An 18193-nucleotide genomic window follows, 5' to 3' on the forward strand; every position below is an offset into this window, starting at 1 on the left:
ACCAGATGAAAATAATTGATTTATTATTAGCTCTACTCTTACAGCATGTTGTTGTTGTTGTTTCGACTCCTTCCAATACCTATTACGTTGTGACGAATAGTACCATTTCTGAAGATACTGTCTATGATAATAGTGTTGGGGCTATCTCAGGTTTGAATATCTATGATAATGTATATGTTGTTGCTTACGATTTCCAATTTTTTTATACTTATTCCAATCTCACCATTGGCACAGGTAGTGGTCTTTATCTCATTGGTCTGTATCAGTCTTTTTACGAAGGACAAAATTCGGAAATTGGTTTCATCTCTGGTGAAGGTTATTTTGTCAATGATGGTATTGCATCCCTCAATTGTGTTCAGGCTTCATATGCAGCTATTTTGCAAATCGTAAACAAAAGTTTTGTCAACAACGGTGTTTTTATCATGGCCTATAATGGTGCATTGGGGCAAGGATTGGCTGAGATTAACTGTCCTGTTATCATAAACAATGGCTTAATGGTATTTTATCAATTAGTATCCAATGGTGATTCGGCCGAATTATATCCAGAGACGACTGTTTTAAACTATGGACAAATTTGCTTATATAATAAAGGATTTAATCAAACTTCAAATATTGGTGGATATGGTTGTATTACAATTCAAAACAATTCAACTTTTCATGTGTGGGAACCCTCGGCAGACTTTGCTAATCAGACTTATTATTTAGCTGATAAAAATGCCAGTATTTTGGTTAAACCTTCTAACTTAGGTAGTAGCATAATTTCCGTTAGTGGTTTTGGAAATGGTAATGTAATCGCTCTAGCAACGGAACTTCAACAAATTTTAATATATATAAGTGAAACAGGAATTCTATTACTTTGTGGGGATGATTCATTCTGTCAAATGTTCGATATAGGTACTGGATATGATACGGATCTATTTGAGTTTCTGAGCAACTCTCCGGACTGGGTAGATTTTTTACCAAATGGTATTCTTTATAATGGTCCACCTCCAGTTCCAGCTGTTCCAGTTGGATGTGCGTTGTGTTCTACTATACTATCTCCAGAGCCACCTTCTTATAATGTTACATCATCATCGTCTTCGATTATTTCTTCAAGTAGTTCATCAAGCACACCATCAACCACTCCTTCTACTACACCCTCGACAACGCCTTCTACCACTCCATCTACTAATCCCTCAACAACATCATCGACTTCTCCTTCTACTAATCCCTCAACAACACCTTCTACTGCTTCTTCTAATACCCCTTCTACCACTTCTTCTACAACTTCCTCCACTTCTGCCTCGATTACTCCTTCGAGGAGTTCATCAAGCACATCATCAACTGCTCCTTCTTCGGGACCTTCTACTACATTCTCAGCTACTCCTTCTACAAGCCCATCAATTACACCATCAATGAGTCCGTCAACTTATTCACAAGGTAATTCTTCAAGTAGTTATTCTAGCACCACATCAACTAGTCTTTCTTCTGCTGAGTCTTCAAGTTCTTCAACTACTCTTTCAACTACCACGTCAAGTACCACCTCAAATTCTCCTTCGATCAATCTCTCGAGTACACCTTCCGCTACTTTTCCTTCCTCTAGTTCAGTATACTCATCAACTTCTAGCACGTATTCATCTTCATCTTCATCTTCATCTTCATCTTCATCTTCATCTTCATCTTCATCTTCATCTTCATCTTCATCTTCATCTTCGTCTTCGATAGAGTCCCCAAATACTTCCCAATCAAGCTCATTAGAAACAAGTAGTGGTTCCTCTTCAACAACTACCTCTTCTGAAGAAGAATCTAGTAGCTCTTCGAGTGCAATGTCGGCATCAACATCATCCTTAAGTGTTCTTTCAATCATTTCTTCGGGTATTGTTTCAAGTGTATCATCCCAATTTTCAACAAGTTTAAGTTCAGGAACTGTATCAAGTAGTGCCATATCAAGTATTTCTGAATCTTTTGAATCGTACAATTCTCAGAGTATGTCACTGTCAAGTTTATCCTTATCTACTGAACTGATATCAACAGAAACGTCTTCTCTATATTCGACATATTCTTACTCCTCCGCCACCACTAGTAATACTGAATCATCTTCAATGGAAACAACAACCTCCTTGAGTATACTATCAAGTTCCTCGTCTTTCAGCAGTTCGTTTCCTATATATTCTGTTTCTATGTCACCAAGTTTAACTCAAGCATTTCATCTGACATCAATAGAGGAATCTAGTGTATTCTCCTATATTAATTCATCCACCAGTACAATATCATTCTCAATATCTAGTTCTATAATAACAAGTTCATCATTGTATGACTCATTGTCAATCATTGGTTCTTTAAGCACAACGGCTGGTATCGAATCGAGCTCATCGTCAGCTTCTCAGTTAGAGACATCTTCGTCATCCTCCGAATTATCGCCTTCTGAATCGTCAAATATTCCTGTGTCTACTGAAAGTTCAACGCCTGGCTCGTTTTCCCCTATCACATATTCACTGACTTCATTGACTATTACTGAATCAAGTGGGTCTTCTTTCCTCGCATCTTCAAGTCACTCACTAAGTGTTTCGTTAACGGCTCTATCGTCTTTTAGTACTTCATTGTTGCTTTTTTCAACATCAGTGTCGTCATATAGTACCTCAACTACTTCAATTATAACTACAGCTTCTGTTGAATCATCAAGTTCTATATATTTCAGTTCATCTTTAGAGTCCTCTATATTCACTTCAATCTCATCCTCCGAGTCTGCTCCAATATTAATCTCAGGATCTACAATAACTTCATCTATCACATCTTTAAATTCTTTTTCATTAACATCTGGATCAAGTACTAGTATTGTATCTTCACCAACCTCAGAAGAAAGTGCAAATTCATCTACACAATCAAACACAAGTCCGGTATCTAGTATTGTAACTAGTACCACTGCTATATCATCTGGTAGTACCACTGCAGGAAGTGGTCCAACTACTATATATGGAGTATTCAGTTCTTCTCTACCACCATTAACATTCGTGAATCTCGACTCATACTACACTATGCCAATCCCAATGGCTCCAGCTTTTGATGTCATATTCTCATTCAAATTTCCAGATAATACTCAACCTGGTAATATAGCACATATAGGACTCCCAAATGTGTTTGATTTATTTCAAGGTGAAGGTGGTATCGGTAAGAGAGCTGATGGATCGTTATCTTTGACTGTTGATGATATTGATTACGCTGATTGTATCGTCACTATGGCTGGTTCTACAAATGATGAGACCACAATAGATTGTACTATCACTGAAAATATTCTTACCAATCCTGACGTCAGTGGGTCGCTTATTTTACCATTGGTGTTTAATATTGGAGGATCGTCATCTCCTACCGATATCCAAGCTGCAAATGCTTTTGTGGTAGGTACTCAGTCTATAGCGTTCGATGACGGTCTTAACGATATTCTCTCGTCGGTTACATTTGCTGCTGGTAGTCCATCTCCAGGTGATCCAAGTGTCCTTGTCTATGCTTCTAGACCTCAACCTTGGAATAACTTAGAATCATTCTATGTATTAGGTGGAAATTGTACTTCTTTATTTGGATCAGGTCAAATAACCATATCAGTGACTGATGGTTCGATTGATTGCTCGTCGTGGTCTGCGGCCATTACTAACAGTCTCAATGCATGGTACTTCCCAACCACATATGAAACATTAAGTAGTGTGAGTATTGCTTCTTGTGGCCCTTCATCTCTCGTTCTATCATATTATGGTGTTCCAACTGGGTACAGATTATTCGTCAGTGTTGATGCTGAGACAGATGGTTCCATCCAAGCTACGTTTAATGATGACCATTCATGTGTAGCATTATCATCTGGTTCTTCGGTCATTGTGGGCTCAACTATTAGCGTGAGTCCAACTCTAAGCGTGAGTCCAACAGTTATCATTAGTACATATACCACTTCATCGGTATTTAGTTCTACAGAGATCGTCACAACTGTTATTAATGGAGTTAGTGAAACGTTGACTACAATTGTACCATTCACTTCTTTGGAAACTATAACTACTAGTTTCACTGTGTTTATTCCAACTACTGCTGAAACAACAGGTGCTGAAACTGTTACTGTCACTGTCACTACTACTGAAATTCTTATTGTAACGACACCTGAGGAAGGGGAAACTAGTTCTATCGATATAAGTCCCACTACCATTCTTTCACCAAACATCGGTACAGCAGCTACTATTATTACTGCAACTACTGTTGTTACAACTACTACTACTGTTACGGAAGCACCTACTATCACGACAAGTATTATTGTTATATCTACTTCTACTGTTACTGAAACTCCTACTATTATTGCAACTACTACTGTTACAGCAACCCCTACTATTACAGCAGCTACAATCATTACAGCAACTCCTATTGTTACTTCTATTTATAATGCTATGGCAACCACTACAATTGCTGAAAATCTTACTATTAATAGCGAAATTGTATCTCAGGTGGTGGCCACCATTGTTATTACAGGGACTGAGCCGATCACTAGAAATCCAGAAGTCTTAACCATTACTGAAGAAGGCCCTTCGGGAATTACTTCTGAAATTACCATTTTTGTTCCATTAGAAGGTTCTGAAGCTGATACAGAAGGTACATCACTTACAGTACAAAACGCATCACCAGTTTCACATTTTTCTTCTGAGACAAGTTTGTTATCTGACTTTGCCTTAAATACTGCTACAGTTTCTGCCTTAGGTGAACTTGAGACTATTAGTGCTACAATCACTGCTTTAGGTAAAACTGAAACTATTATATCTACAGTGCGCGGTTTAGGTGGAACTGAAACTGTTACCATCACTATTTCTGCTTCGATTGAAACTGAAACTGTTACTGCAACAATTTCTGTTTCAGATGAGACTGAAAATGTGACTACTACAATTTATGCTTCAAGTGAAAATGAAAGTGAAAATGAATCTGTTAGTTTTATCCAAGGTGATGCTACTAGAGCGAAATATTCGGCTACGTTGTTGTTGGTCTTAATATTATCTCACTTATTTTAATTTAATTATTGTTTAGTTTTTCTGGTCATAATCGTGCCTCTTCTTGTATATACATTCGGTCTTCTTTTTCATTGCTTGATTCTTGTAGGACGACTTTCACTTGTATATTTATTTGTTAATTTCATCTTTCTACGTTGTTTCCTAGACGATATATACCTTATAATTACTTAGGAAATACTTTCAGAGTTCTAGTGTAGTAACTGTTTATGCGCGCAAATTTGAATGCGAAATCGTTGGAGTTGCAAATTTATGTTATGTTCAAAAATGGAAGTGCACAAAGATGCAAATCTAGAAGTTTAAATTGCATAACAAAATTCTATGTGAAAGCGTAAAGATTAATATATGGTTATATAAAGAAAATAAAAAGACCTCCAATAACTTTCAATTCTAAAGAAATGTATATCTACTAAACATTGAACTTCTTTTCAATGTCTGACATACCTATTTATTTGAGAAGAATTATTGAGCAACTTGATGATGTCCAATTCTCAATTCAGGACAAAGAGAATGTCAATCAAGATCCCTTACCAGAAAAGTTAAGTGGAATCTCTCATATAGTTCTTCAAAATGATACCACTAGATTTGATGATCTTGACGGTATTGTTATTCCTGATATTCCTTTAGAAGGAGAAGTCTTATATCATAATCAATCTGTTGATTATGACAACTCTCTGCAATTTTTATTTGATAATGCCCATAAATTTAATGATCCAACCAATCCATTAATAGTCACTTTATATTTTAAGCTTGGTTTCGATGATGATGAAAGACCATTGTATGATTTAATTTTAAGAGCAAATTCACTTCAACAATTAGGAAGTTTTAAGTTCAAAATTTATATCTTCAAATTTGTTGATCATGAAAAACCAAATAGATTTATGATGCCAAAGTTAGATTATTTGATGAAGTTAAATATCATTGCCTTTAGATTCGATACTGATATGATACCGGAAAATACCCCTACAAACGATTTTGACTTCTATCAAGATACTATTAGATGTCAACCTTCAATTCCAATATGTTGGTTAAGTTCAGAACTAGAAGAATTATATATTGGTCAAAAAGTTAGTTTAGAAGGTCAAATTCAAGGTCTTACATTTCCTAAACTTTCTTCTCTTGGTATTGAAAGTTATGATATAATTTCATGTCATAATTTGTCATTTTTGGTTAATTCTCATAATCATTTAATTAAGACTTTGACTCTAAGAGATGATAGTAGTGCAATTGAAATTCCAGATATGCCTGTGCTTGAAAAGTGTACTTTAATAGGTAACTCAGATGATTATATTTCTAGACTTTATACAGCTTTGAGATGGGCCAAAGTATTGTATTGTTATGGTTGCCAATTCCACTTTTTATCAGATGTGTTAGGAGATCTTGATTTGGCTCATTCAGATATTGAACTTTTTTATCTGGTTGATTCAAGAGATCCAGATTCAACTAGAAGGGAAGCTGAAAGATTAAATTCAGCTTATGGAATACGTACTACCGAAGTTCCATTGTTAGCTCAACATATTACAATTCATTCACCAATTCGTGTTCGTCTAGATTATGACCAAGACCATTCAGCAACTAGGTATAGATTACGCACTCTTAGGAACCGTCCAAGTTATAACTATGTAGATGGTAATCCAGGAGAATTTTTACATATATTTGTAATAAATGGTATGAGAACTATTTTATAAAATGAGTTGAAGGGAATATCTTGATACTTTATATCCTTTTTTTTCCTATTTTCCCTCCGCCTTTTGCTTTTTGATTTTTCCTCTAACAAAACATATTCCCTTATTCATAATAATTAGATATTTACATTAGTTGACTTTGGTTTTATTGAAATCAAATTAGAATTTCCCCATTCACTGCAACTTCCAAATATATAATCAAAAAGCTGTTATTTGATTTAAATTCGTCTTTTTAGTTGTTTATTTAATTTATCTAGTGCTGAATCATATGCTTGAAAGCCATATTTCCAATAACTATTAAGCTATAGTCTTCAAATCAGAATGGTACATATAATGGCATCAGATTCATTCTAGTTGGAATGAAGTTTACTGAGTTAGGAAGTCCACAAAGGAATAAATCAACATTATAATTATTTTGAATGACAAAACTTTGTGCTACTGTTGATGTTATTATGGCTGGGGTAAATACAAATGGTTGATATATCACCAATCATATTGCTGCTTGATTTTACAAATACGACGATATCATACTTTTTAGGCGAATCATTAGCGGTATGACTCTTTAGATTTGTCAACGTGAATATGGTGATGAGGAGGAATATGAAGATGAAGAAGAGATTATACAAATCATTTGGAGGAAACTATGTCTCGCTAACGACTTGATCGTTTAGATGTTGATATTGAGAAATAATTAAAACATCAAATCCAAAGACCTACAATCCTTAATTTTCAAACATGTTGATTATGCAGTTGCATTAAGATCTTATGGCATTAAATTCTATTTAGAAACTTGTGTTACAGTATATGTACATGTAAAATCTTGTTCACAATTGTCAGTATCTTGTTATAAAGTATTTGATGGAAAATTATTATTAAGTGATCCAGTTGTATATAACAAAGGATGTACATTAACAATATCACGGAAGTAAATTATATCAATATAGAATAAGACTTGTCTAAGTGGGGTTTTATCATTATTGTTTCTATAAAACTACTACTAACAATAATTATATAAGTACTTACAATTAGATTTTTAATATATATATCTATAAAAACAGTATTAAATTTTCGTAACCAAATTAGATTTTAATTTGATAGTCTATCAAATATATTATCGTTTGCAAGATAGTAATCATCTCCATTACGGAGATTCTATTATGTTGTGCATTGTTAATTATATCTCTTAATCCAGTGTTTGGCATTTTTTCAAGCATAATAATAAAATCAATGAAGTCTTCAACGAGCTTCGATTTTATTTGCTTTTTTTCCTGTTTAGATGATTTAACCCATTGTTCCTGTAAATGATTAATAAATATAATTTGATTTGTATAGTCATCATTTATGAACCTTTCAATGAAATAAGCCAATTCACTTATACATTTTCTAGTGATTTCGATTTGATTCAAGTGATTGATTGGTTTGTGTTTATAATTCCACACACTATAGATACCATTGTCTTCAATTGTTAAATTACATTCATCAACCACCTGTTCGTCATCAAATGGGGAGAAATTTCTTATAAGCAGCTTTATTTTCCACATCCAGAAACCGTTCACCATATTAGAAGGAAAATTTAATCTGTTCTTTTTGTTTTCAGAAAACACAGCTAATACAAGATTTGAAATTAATTCACTTAATTCAACATCACTTAATTCTTTGTTTAATTTCTCTTCTAAATATGATTTTAACTGGGTTGAAATGTCGAATCGAAGACTTGAGTTGTAGTAAATTGATGCTTCGTTTGATTCTAACATTGATAAATGATTTAATTATTATGATGAAATTTTAAATAAAAAATAATTGTAATTTGATTCCCTATTTTAATATATGAATTGAATTGAGATCTTAATTTGATTCCCTATTAAATATATGAAGCTGATAATTCATATTATCAATTGGATAACTGGAGGGGGGGGGGGGGTAAATGAATCAACAGATAATACTAGATTTCAATTATCACTCCAATAAAGAAAGGTTACTTATAATTATTAAAATGGTTTGGCGGCTAAATTTGTTTTTCTATAGATTTCTCTGTTGCAAAAACACATTTCTTTATTTTTTTGTTGTATTCAAATTTCTGTCACACACATACCGAATTAAGCAGTCAACCAACTGGGCACAACTATAACCACAAAAGGCGATGAATCAAAACTAAAAACAAAATCATGTATTATTCTATAAAAATTTATCATTATTGTTCATAATAATCATTAGTGGTATCATCATCATCGTCGTCGTCATCGTCGTCTACGTCGTCATCATTATCTTCCAACTCCAATTCTTCATCATCTTCATCTTCATCTTCTTCATCGTCATCATTATACTCCACTAATAAGTTTGCACCCGACTTAAACTCTTCAATTGATCCAATGGAATCATCATTAGCGACGATAATTCTCTTTGGGAATGGTTGAATTAAATTGAATTTAAATTTATATAATTCAAAATATTGATCCATGGTTAAATCTTCATAATCTTCATCATCAAAGGGGATATCAGCAATCAATTCATCAATCTTAACACTTTCATCATCATCGGCGATATTCTGTTCAGCCATGAATAAGATTAATTCCACGTATAAATGAATCAGATTCACCGATATCGATTTATCAAATGTATTAATGATACGTTTCCCAGTAGGTAATTTAATCGCTACTTTCGTAACGTCACTACTTTCATTATTGGTGATTGAAGTATGATATTTTGATTTGATAAGGTTTAATAAGAATTTCAATCTTAAATTTTGTTTCAAAGCGATTGATTTTTGAAGGGTGATTAATTTTTCTCGTTTGATTTTCTTTAATTGATCTTGTTTTAAGGATTTTTCAAAGGCATTATCTTGTTGTTGCTTAATCAATCTTGCGAATTCAATCTCTTGTTGATCAAATCGTTTTGAAATCAATTGAGGATTGAAAATCTCCATTGATTTATAGATATTCTTAAACACTTTTTTCGAAAGTTTTCTTAATTCATCATGTTCATTCTCTCCTCCTCTTAATAATTCCTGAAGGATAAGATTAGACTTATACACTATCGACATTGATGCCATGATTTCCGGGGAGGGGGATACATTCCCAATTAACATGATATAAGGTATACGTTTAATTTTATAAATCGTCCCCAATTCAAACGTTTCCGGTGATTTAGTGACGTTATTGATGTAAATGATTGATTCTTTGAATTCACCGGTGGATTTATTGAATAATCGATTGAAATGAGGATCATGGACTAATGTATGAAGGAATTTAATTGAATCTTGATGGGAATTGATGATGATTACAAATAACCATAAATAATGTTTTTGACAACGTTCATGGACTTCATTGAAGTTGGTACTTTCGATATTAAACTTTTCAAATAATTCACCCACTGATGATGATGATGTTGTGGTCACTGAGGCTGTAGTTTGAGATGGATTTTCCTCTATTGGATCTTCTTCTTCTTTTGGGGATAATTTTTCAAATTCTTGTTCTATCCAAGGTAAGAATGTATAATCAAAATCGAAATCTTGATCATAATTGAATGATTTAGGTAATTTGTTATAATTAGATGATGATGATGAAGAAAGTTTAAGTTTTCCAAATCCGAATAAATATTTAAATGCTGATATGATTAAATTTAATAAAGTTCGAGGTATGATTAATAGTATCAACCATAATGATACATGGATTTTCTTAGATGTATCTGATGACATAGTTGAATCATCAGTAAGTTCAACTTCCTTTTCATCTATAACTTGTTCACTCAATTCCTTTTCACGTTGACGAGTTTCCATAATTGATGTATGAATACCGACATCCAATTGCCAACCATTTGAAATTCTTGGAGCTTTAGGTAATCGAGGGATTAAATTCTCCATAAAGAATTGTTGTTGTAAATTACTGGTAGTATGCATATTATTACTATGTCTTCTATTATGAATATTTGAAATTTCATCATGAATATCAATACCAGAACTAAAAGTTTCCAAAGGAGTTCTACTTCTTTCACTTTCAACATTGGTAGAATTAGGGGTAGCAGGGACTACATTTGGAGTATGATATTGTAATGAATCAAATCCAGATTCAAAAAAGGCATTAATGGCATGATTGACATTATACTCATTAAAAGCTAATAATGATATAATGTTATCATTATCATCTTCATTATCAGTTAAGCCAGTTATAAGTTTGAATTGATGGAAGGTATCCAGTTGAGCCGGCGTCAATTGATCTATACTAGATTGGGATTCAGACATGTCGTATGATCTATAATAATAGTTGTTATGAAATATAATTGATGATAATAAAGATGATAGATCATTTTATATATAGTTATACGATTCATTATGCTTACGTACCAAAAGTTCTATCTGCTTCTCTCTCTCTCAACAAAACGGTATATGCAGGAATGCAACATAACTACTATTTATAGCATAACATATATAGTAGTATACGTAGTATATTTATTAGAGTAAGTATAAGATGTATGGCAATTATAATAAGATAATGATAATATAATTACTCTAATATGATTGATATGTTGTAAATGAATTAAATTAGTTAGATATTCAAATAGGTGTTATGTTGAATCCATACCGCAGTATATTGGTTAATTTAATTGCAGTCATGTGATTAATCATCTGACATTAAATCACATGATTCAATAATAAAATGAAGAGATCTTTATATAACTCTATATTTATTAAGTAAATATCCGAAATGTTAAAAGTAATAAGTTATAATAGGTATGAGTCTAGAATTCGGCAATTCAATTAGTTAAATTTATTTAGAATTAAGGTACAATTAAAGATTTTAATGATATTCCATAGTCTAGTTTTTGGTTAAGTTCCTCGGTATAATTAATTTTTGCATTAAGGTTTTATGCTCGGAACAAATATATCATAATTTATTGTCTTTAATTGTTATGAAAATCTTTTCTCCATTTTTGATATGGTTTTGATAGTTATTGTTTTGTAGTAAGTAAGTGATTTACTATGGTTAAGTAAGTTATATTGTCAGTTATTTATAGTAATAATTGGCGTAAACGAATAAATATGAGCGAGAATTAAGCAGACAGAGAGAGAGAGAGAATTTCTTGAAAATATTTGAGGAATGGGAAGAGAGAGGAGGGGGGGGCGTGTTTATTAATTAATAAACACGTCTCTATTATAGATAACAAATGAACAGATTAATATGACATTGTAAATAGATGGATATAGCTATGGTAACATCATCATATGGAAATGTCATAGTAAAGAAATAAGTAAATAAATAAATAAAAATATCCTTTAATCCTAAACAAGCAAAAACAAACGCAGCAACAGCAGCAACAGCAGCACAAATTTTAATTTTAGTTAGCGGTAAAAAGTTAAATTTTACTGAGACAGTCATCACCATCGATCCCATTTGTAGCCGTCCATTAATCATTAATTGATTCACGTTCACGTTCACGTACGTAACCATTTTAAGGTAAAATTTTCCAACAACTAATTCCTCCTTCTTCTTCTTCTTCTTCTTCTTCTTCTTTCCTACTTCCTACTTCCTACTACTTTGTTATACATCCTATTTAACAAATCATTCCATCAACAACAATCAATTTACAGTTGCGGAATCGGGTTAAATTAAACGCTTTTTTTTTTTTTTTTCATAAGCAATTTAAAAACAATTTACGTCCCACTGTGTTACAGTAATTGTTTATTTAATTAATTAGTTCCAATTCCAATTCCAATTCAATTCAATTCAATTCAATTGTTTCTTCTTCCTTAAGAAGTGTATCATCCATCATCATAATCAGGTTAGTTCATACTCACTTAAGTATACCTTTCCTTCCTCCCTCCCTCCCTCCATCCATCCCAATCATTTGAGTTATTTATTATCCATCACGTAACTCACATCTCACCCCAATATCAACCCTAATAACTACTCAACCTATCCCATCCTTTATTTATTTTTTATAAACTTATCATAGATTTCATCATAGATTTTATACTTACAACTCAATTTATTCCTATTCAGTACTACTATTGCTATTACTATTACTATTGTTACCTTCGTTTGTATATATATTCATAACTCACTACTACTAATATGTCAACTATTTCAAAATTATTAAATTCAACCCTAGGTAAAGTAACCTTAGCTTCAGGTACTTTGGTTGGTGGTACCATCATCTATTTGGATTTCATTAAAGCTCCAAATCCTTCTCGTATTGGTGATTCTTATAAACCTTTAACTAAACCCATCATTTCTCATCCTACAAGATCTCAATTAATCGATAATTTAAAAAATACCAAGAATTTCGATGTTTTAATCATTGGTGGTGGGGCTGTTGGTACTGGTACAGCTGTTGATGCTGCTACAAGAGGTTTAAATGTTTGTTTGGTTGAAAAATCAGATTTTGCTTCTGGTACATCATCAAAATCAACTAAAATGGCTCATGGTGGAGTAAGATATTTAGAAAAAGCTATTTTCCAATTATCAAAAGCTCAATTGGATTTAGTTATTGAAGCTTTAAATGAAAGAGGTAATATGTTAAGAACTGCTCCTCATTTATGTTCAGTATTACCTATTATGATTCCAGTTTATAAATGGTGGCAAGTTCCTTATTTCTTTGTCGGTTGTAAAATGTATGATTGGTTTGCTGGTTATCAAAATTTAAGATCTTCCACTATTTTTTCACGTGAATATACTAATTCAATTGCTCCAATGATTGATGATTCAAATTTAAAAGCTACTTGTGTTTATCATGATGGTTCATTTAATGATTCAAGATATAATGCTACTTTAGCCATTACTGCTATTGAAAATGGTGCAACCGTATTAAATTATTTCAATGTTGAACAATTATTAAAAGATCCTCAAGGAAAATTAACGGGGGTTAAAGCTAAAAATCTTGAAACTAATGAATTATTCACTATAAATGCTACTTCTGTAATTAATGCTACTGGACCATTTGCTGATAAAATCTTAGAAATGGATGAAGATCCTCAAGGTTTCTTACCAAAAGTTGAATCTCCACCAAGAATGGTTGTTCCATCAAGTGGGGTTCATATTGTGTTACCTGAATTTTATTGTCCTAAAGATATTGGTTTATTAGATCCTGCTACTTCCGATGGTAGAGTTATGTTCTTTTTACCATGGCAAGGGAAAGTCTTGGCTGGTACTACTGATCATGCTTTAAAATCTGTTCCTGAAAGTCCAATTGCTACTGAAGAAGATATTGAAGATATCTTAAAAGAATTACAAAAGTATCTTACATTTAAAGTATCTAAAGATGATGTTTTAAGTGCTTGGTGTGGTATTAGACCTTTAGTTAGAGATCCAACTAATATTCCAAAGGGAGCAGATTTAACGGGTGCAACTGAAGGTATTGTTCGTTCTCATTTAATTACCAAAACAAATTCTGATTTAATTACAATTAGTGGAGGTAAATGGACTACTTATAGAGAAATGGCTCAAGAAACTGTTGATACTATCATTAAGAATTTTAATTTCTCCAAGGATATTAAACCTTGTCAAACTAATGAAATCTTATTGGCTGGTGGTGAAGATTATTCCAGTAATTATACAGAAAGATTAATTCATGAATATAAAATCCCCTTAAAATTAGCTCATCATTTAGCTACTAATTATGGTTCAAGATCCCCATTGGTTTTAGATTATTATTTTGAAAATGATTATAATAAACTACCAATCACTATATCCCATAATAAATCAATAAAACCATCTACCACTGCCAACACTGCTAATGCTATTGATTTCTATCAAAGTGTTGATGAACCATTCACTGTCGCTGAATTGAAATATTCCATAAATTATGAATATATTAGAACTCCCGTTGATTTCTTAGCTAGAAGAACAAGATTAGCATTCTTGAATGCAAAGGAAGCTTTGAATTCCATCGATGGGGTCATTGATATCATGAAAACTGAATTGAAATGGAATGATGCCACTACGAAAAGAATGAAATTAGATGCTGTTGATTATATTAGTAAAATGACTCCAGTTCAAGCTGCTAAAGCTGATCTTGCCGCTACTACTGCTTCTGTAGCTTAAATATAATTATTCCTGTCTTTTTTTATATTATCTCCTCCTGTTTAACGCTTTTTTATACTTTACTTTACTTTAATTTACTTCCTTAATATATATATAATGTTTCCACCCTGTTTAATAACTGTTACTAATAATAACTATTATGGTTGTAAAAATATTGCCTGTTCCTGTATATACTGCGGACACGTCTTGACCAAATGCTTCTTAAAAAAAAAAATGGCAGCAGTTAACTTGACGAACCAGCAAATTAATTGTAACAGGAACCAACATCAATATCCAAACTATTCAGGACGTATAATACTTAATAACAAGGTCCAACATGAGTATACGACCTCCTCCATCTCAAGAATTCATTCATAAATTAAGTCAAGAGAAAAACAATCTTGAAGAGTTTGATGTTAATCCATCATTTTCATTTGGAGGTCCATTACCTTCACCTCCGCTGAATGTTTCAAATCCATTCATTAGTAAATCACCTGAAATACCGTCTTCAGCAAGAGTCATAAGGAGGGAAAGTTCATGGATCCATTCTTTGATTATCAGTATCCCTTTGATATTAACTTATCCTATTATAATCCTATCATGTAATATCATCTTTAATTCTATATCTGATGAATCCAATCCAACATATATCCCCATCATACTTTCACTGATACTTTTATCATCATTATCATTATTGTTATTCAAAATATTTATTCATTTCAATCTTGTGAAATTAGCATCCATTTCATCTTCTTCATCAACATCAAATTTACTTGCCAATACAGTACTGAATCTCATCGGTATAAATCTTATCTATGCATCCTCCATATTCCTCTCATCCCAAAGAATACCAACCCTATTATTAAGTCTTTATGTGAATCAATGGAGTTTTTACACCCCTTTATCCCTTATGTTTGATCTTTTTTCAAGTTCAGATAGTACCAATACTTTAACTCAATTCATAACTATTTTATTTGGATACGTTTGTATTATTGTGGGGTTCAAGTTGGTTAAATATAACATCACCCATTTGAATCTCATCCCTCTTGTGGTTAGTGCAGTCATATCAGGTTTGAGTTTATTGATACTTTCTATATCAATTGATATCACTATGGTGGGGATTTATTTCATTGGATTATTGGTTTTATTGATTAATATTCATGATGATAGTATTACATCAGGTTTCAAATTAAGATTCATGCCTACTTTTGTATCCATCATAACCATCATATTCGAAACAGTTGTGAATTTATCATCTCCTCCAACCATTATCATATCCAATATAAATATCTTATTATCAATCATAATCACTCCCGATAAATCTAGTTTGGATTTACCTAAATTCCCCTCATCGTCATCATCATCTTCGTCTCAAACATTAATATCCATCATTCATAAATTATTATCTCATGCTGATACAAGAGCCATATTTCAATTCTTAGTGTTGAACACTGCATTCATGTTTGTCCAATTATTATACTCCTTCCGATCAAAATCACTTGGATTATTATCAGATTCATTACATATGGCGTTGGATTGTATATCGCTTGCTATAGGATTAATAGCAGGGATCTTATCTAAGAATGAAATTGATATAAATGGGAAATATCCGTTTGGATTAAAGAATTTTGAAATCTTGGCCGGGTTCACTAATGCCACATTATTAATTGGGATTAGTGGGAGTATTGTATTTGAAGCGATTGGAAGATTATTAAATCCAGTCGTATTACAAAAGACAAATGAATTAATTATTGTATCAACTCTTGGATTGATAGTTAATTTAGTGGGTATTTTCGCTTTTAATCATGGTCATGGTAGTCATGAAGGTCATTCTCATGGTCATTCACATAGTCATGCTCCGAGTCATGATCATTCTCATGCTCATGATCATTCTCATCAAAGTCATGATGAAAAACATGAAGATCATCATGAAGGTATGAATGATAATATGAAAGGGATATTCTTACACATTTTAGCTGATACATTAGGATCAGTAGGAGTGGTGATATCGACTCTTTTAACCAAATATTTTGGGTGGAATGGATTTGATCCCATTGCATCGATTATCATTGCTAGTTTAATCTTTGTATCAGCCATTCCATTAATTAAATCAACTGCTTCAACTTTATTATTAACTTTATCCACGAAAAAGGAACATAAAGTAAGATCATCATTAATTGAAATAACCAAGATTAAAGGAGTTAAATCATTAACCACCCCTCGATTTTGGCCAGGAGCAAATAATTCAATTGATGGATATATTCATATTCAAATTTATCGAGGTGAAAATGGAAGTTATATTAAGAAGTATTGTGAAAAGATCTTTGAAAATGAAGATATCAATGCGATGATTCAAATTGAAAATGATTATGATTCTTGTTGGTGTAAAAAGTGACCAACCTATTTATATGTATTTAGAGTTTTATAGCTGCAAAAATATAGACTATTTATTTACGACATTCATTCATATATTTATAATTACGACATTTTTTCGCGCGACATGACATAATTTTTTCTGTGAAGAGCAGCAGCATTTTATTTGTAATAATAATTTATCAATATAGATCAAAAGGGAAGTATCAACTAAAATTATAGAAATAATCATGTCAAGAGTTGGAGTATTGGCATTAGGACCAGCAGGAGTAGGGAAGTCTACTTTCTGTAATGCTATAATATCCCATATGCAATCCATAGGACGTCGAGCTCATATCGTTAATTTAGATCCTGCTGCTGAAGCTACTGAATATGAATTTACTATTGATATTCGAGATTTAATTTCATTACAAGATGTTATGGAAGAAATGGATTTAGGTCCAAATGGAGGATTGATCTATTGTTTTGAATTCCTTTTGAATAATCTTGATTGGTTGGATGAAGAAATTGGAGATTTTAATGATGAATATTTAATCTTTGATTGTCCTGGCCAAATTGAATTATATACTCATATTCCTGTTTTACCAACCATCGTAAGACATTTACAACAAAGTTTGAATTTTAATTTATGTGCTACTTATTTATTAGAAGCTCCATTCATAATAGATACTTCTAAATTCTTTTCTGGAGCTTTAAGTGCTATGTCAGCTATGATATTATTAGAATTACCTCATATTAATATCTTATCCAAAATTGATTTAGTTAAAGATGAATATAATAAAAAACAATTAAAGAGATTCTTAAATCCTGATCCATTAATCTTAGCTAGAGAAGATGAAGATTATAATCCTAAATTTGCCAGATTAAATAAATTAATTGCAAATTTAGTGGATGATTTTGGTATGGTTCAATTCTTACCGTTAGATTGTCGTAAAGAAAGTGATTCAGTGGCTACTATTTTAAGTTATATAGATGATGTGACTCAATGGAGTGAAAGTCAAGAACCTAAAGAACCTAAAGATGAAGCTGAAATTGAAGATGATAATGAATAGATATAATCATAATAGATTATAGTTTTGTATAGTATTAAATAAAAGTCATTCCTGTATAT

General features: G+C 32.1%; 7 protein-coding genes across 7 annotated transcripts; 5 read left to right on the forward strand and 2 right to left on the reverse strand. All coding sequences in view use genetic code 12, as the record gives it.

The window, feature by feature from the left end:
• The first annotated feature begins 1703 nt into the window (after positions 1-1703).
• Positions 1704-5318, forward strand: DFJ63DRAFT_320194 (cell-wall agglutinin N-terminal ligand-sugar binding-domain-containing protein). Its single transcript, XM_064907157.1, has one exon. The coding sequence runs from the start codon at positions 1806-1808 to the stop codon at positions 5010-5012; it is 3207 nt and encodes a 1068-aa protein (XP_064761266.1). The 5' UTR covers positions 1704-1805; the 3' UTR covers positions 5013-5318.
• DFJ63DRAFT_320195 (uncharacterized protein) lies at positions 5190-7004 on the forward strand. Its single transcript, XM_064907158.1, has one exon. The coding sequence runs from the start codon at positions 5441-5443 to the stop codon at positions 6695-6697; it is 1257 nt and encodes a 418-aa protein (XP_064761267.1). The 5' UTR covers positions 5190-5440; the 3' UTR covers positions 6698-7004.
• Positions 7005-7773: 769 nt separating this feature from the next.
• Positions 7774-8448, reverse strand: DFJ63DRAFT_336670 (uncharacterized protein; the record flags this gene model as incomplete). Its single annotated transcript, XM_064908419.1, has 1 exon — positions 7774-8448. The coding sequence occupies one exon, from the start codon at positions 8446-8448 to the stop codon at positions 7774-7776; it is 675 nt and encodes a 224-aa protein (XP_064761268.1).
• A 219-nt stretch (positions 8449-8667) lies between these two features.
• DFJ63DRAFT_206250 (uncharacterized protein) lies at positions 8668-11147 on the reverse strand. The gene has a single exon (XM_064903974.1). It carries the CDS (start codon positions 10929-10931, stop codon positions 8886-8888), a length of 2046 nt encoding a protein of 681 aa, XP_064761269.1. The 5' UTR covers positions 10932-11147; the 3' UTR covers positions 8668-8885.
• A 1303-nt stretch (positions 11148-12450) lies between these two features.
• Positions 12451-14888, forward strand: GUT2 (glycerol-3-phosphate dehydrogenase). Its single transcript, XM_064903980.1, has one exon. It carries the CDS (start codon positions 12763-12765, stop codon positions 14728-14730), a length of 1968 nt encoding a protein of 655 aa, XP_064761270.1. The 5' UTR covers positions 12451-12762; the 3' UTR covers positions 14731-14888.
• Positions 14889-17173, forward strand: DFJ63DRAFT_206261 (metal cation transporter). The gene has a single exon (XM_064903975.1). It carries the CDS (start codon positions 15047-15049, stop codon positions 17102-17104), a length of 2058 nt encoding a protein of 685 aa, XP_064761271.1. The 5' UTR covers positions 14889-15046; the 3' UTR covers positions 17105-17173.
• A 1-nt stretch (position 17174) lies between these two features.
• DFJ63DRAFT_206262 (putative signal sequence-binding GTPase) lies at positions 17175-18193 on the forward strand. The gene has a single exon (XM_064903976.1). It carries the CDS (start codon positions 17313-17315, stop codon positions 18132-18134), a length of 822 nt encoding a protein of 273 aa, XP_064761272.1. The 5' UTR covers positions 17175-17312; the 3' UTR covers positions 18135-18193.

This window comes from Scheffersomyces coipomensis, assembly GCF_036884675.1.
Source record: "Scheffersomyces coipomensis strain NRRL Y-17651 chromosome Unknown DFJ63scaffold_5, whole genome shotgun sequence".
Classification (NCBI taxonomy): Eukaryota; Fungi; Ascomycota; class Pichiomycetes; order Serinales; family Debaryomycetaceae; genus Scheffersomyces; species Scheffersomyces coipomensis.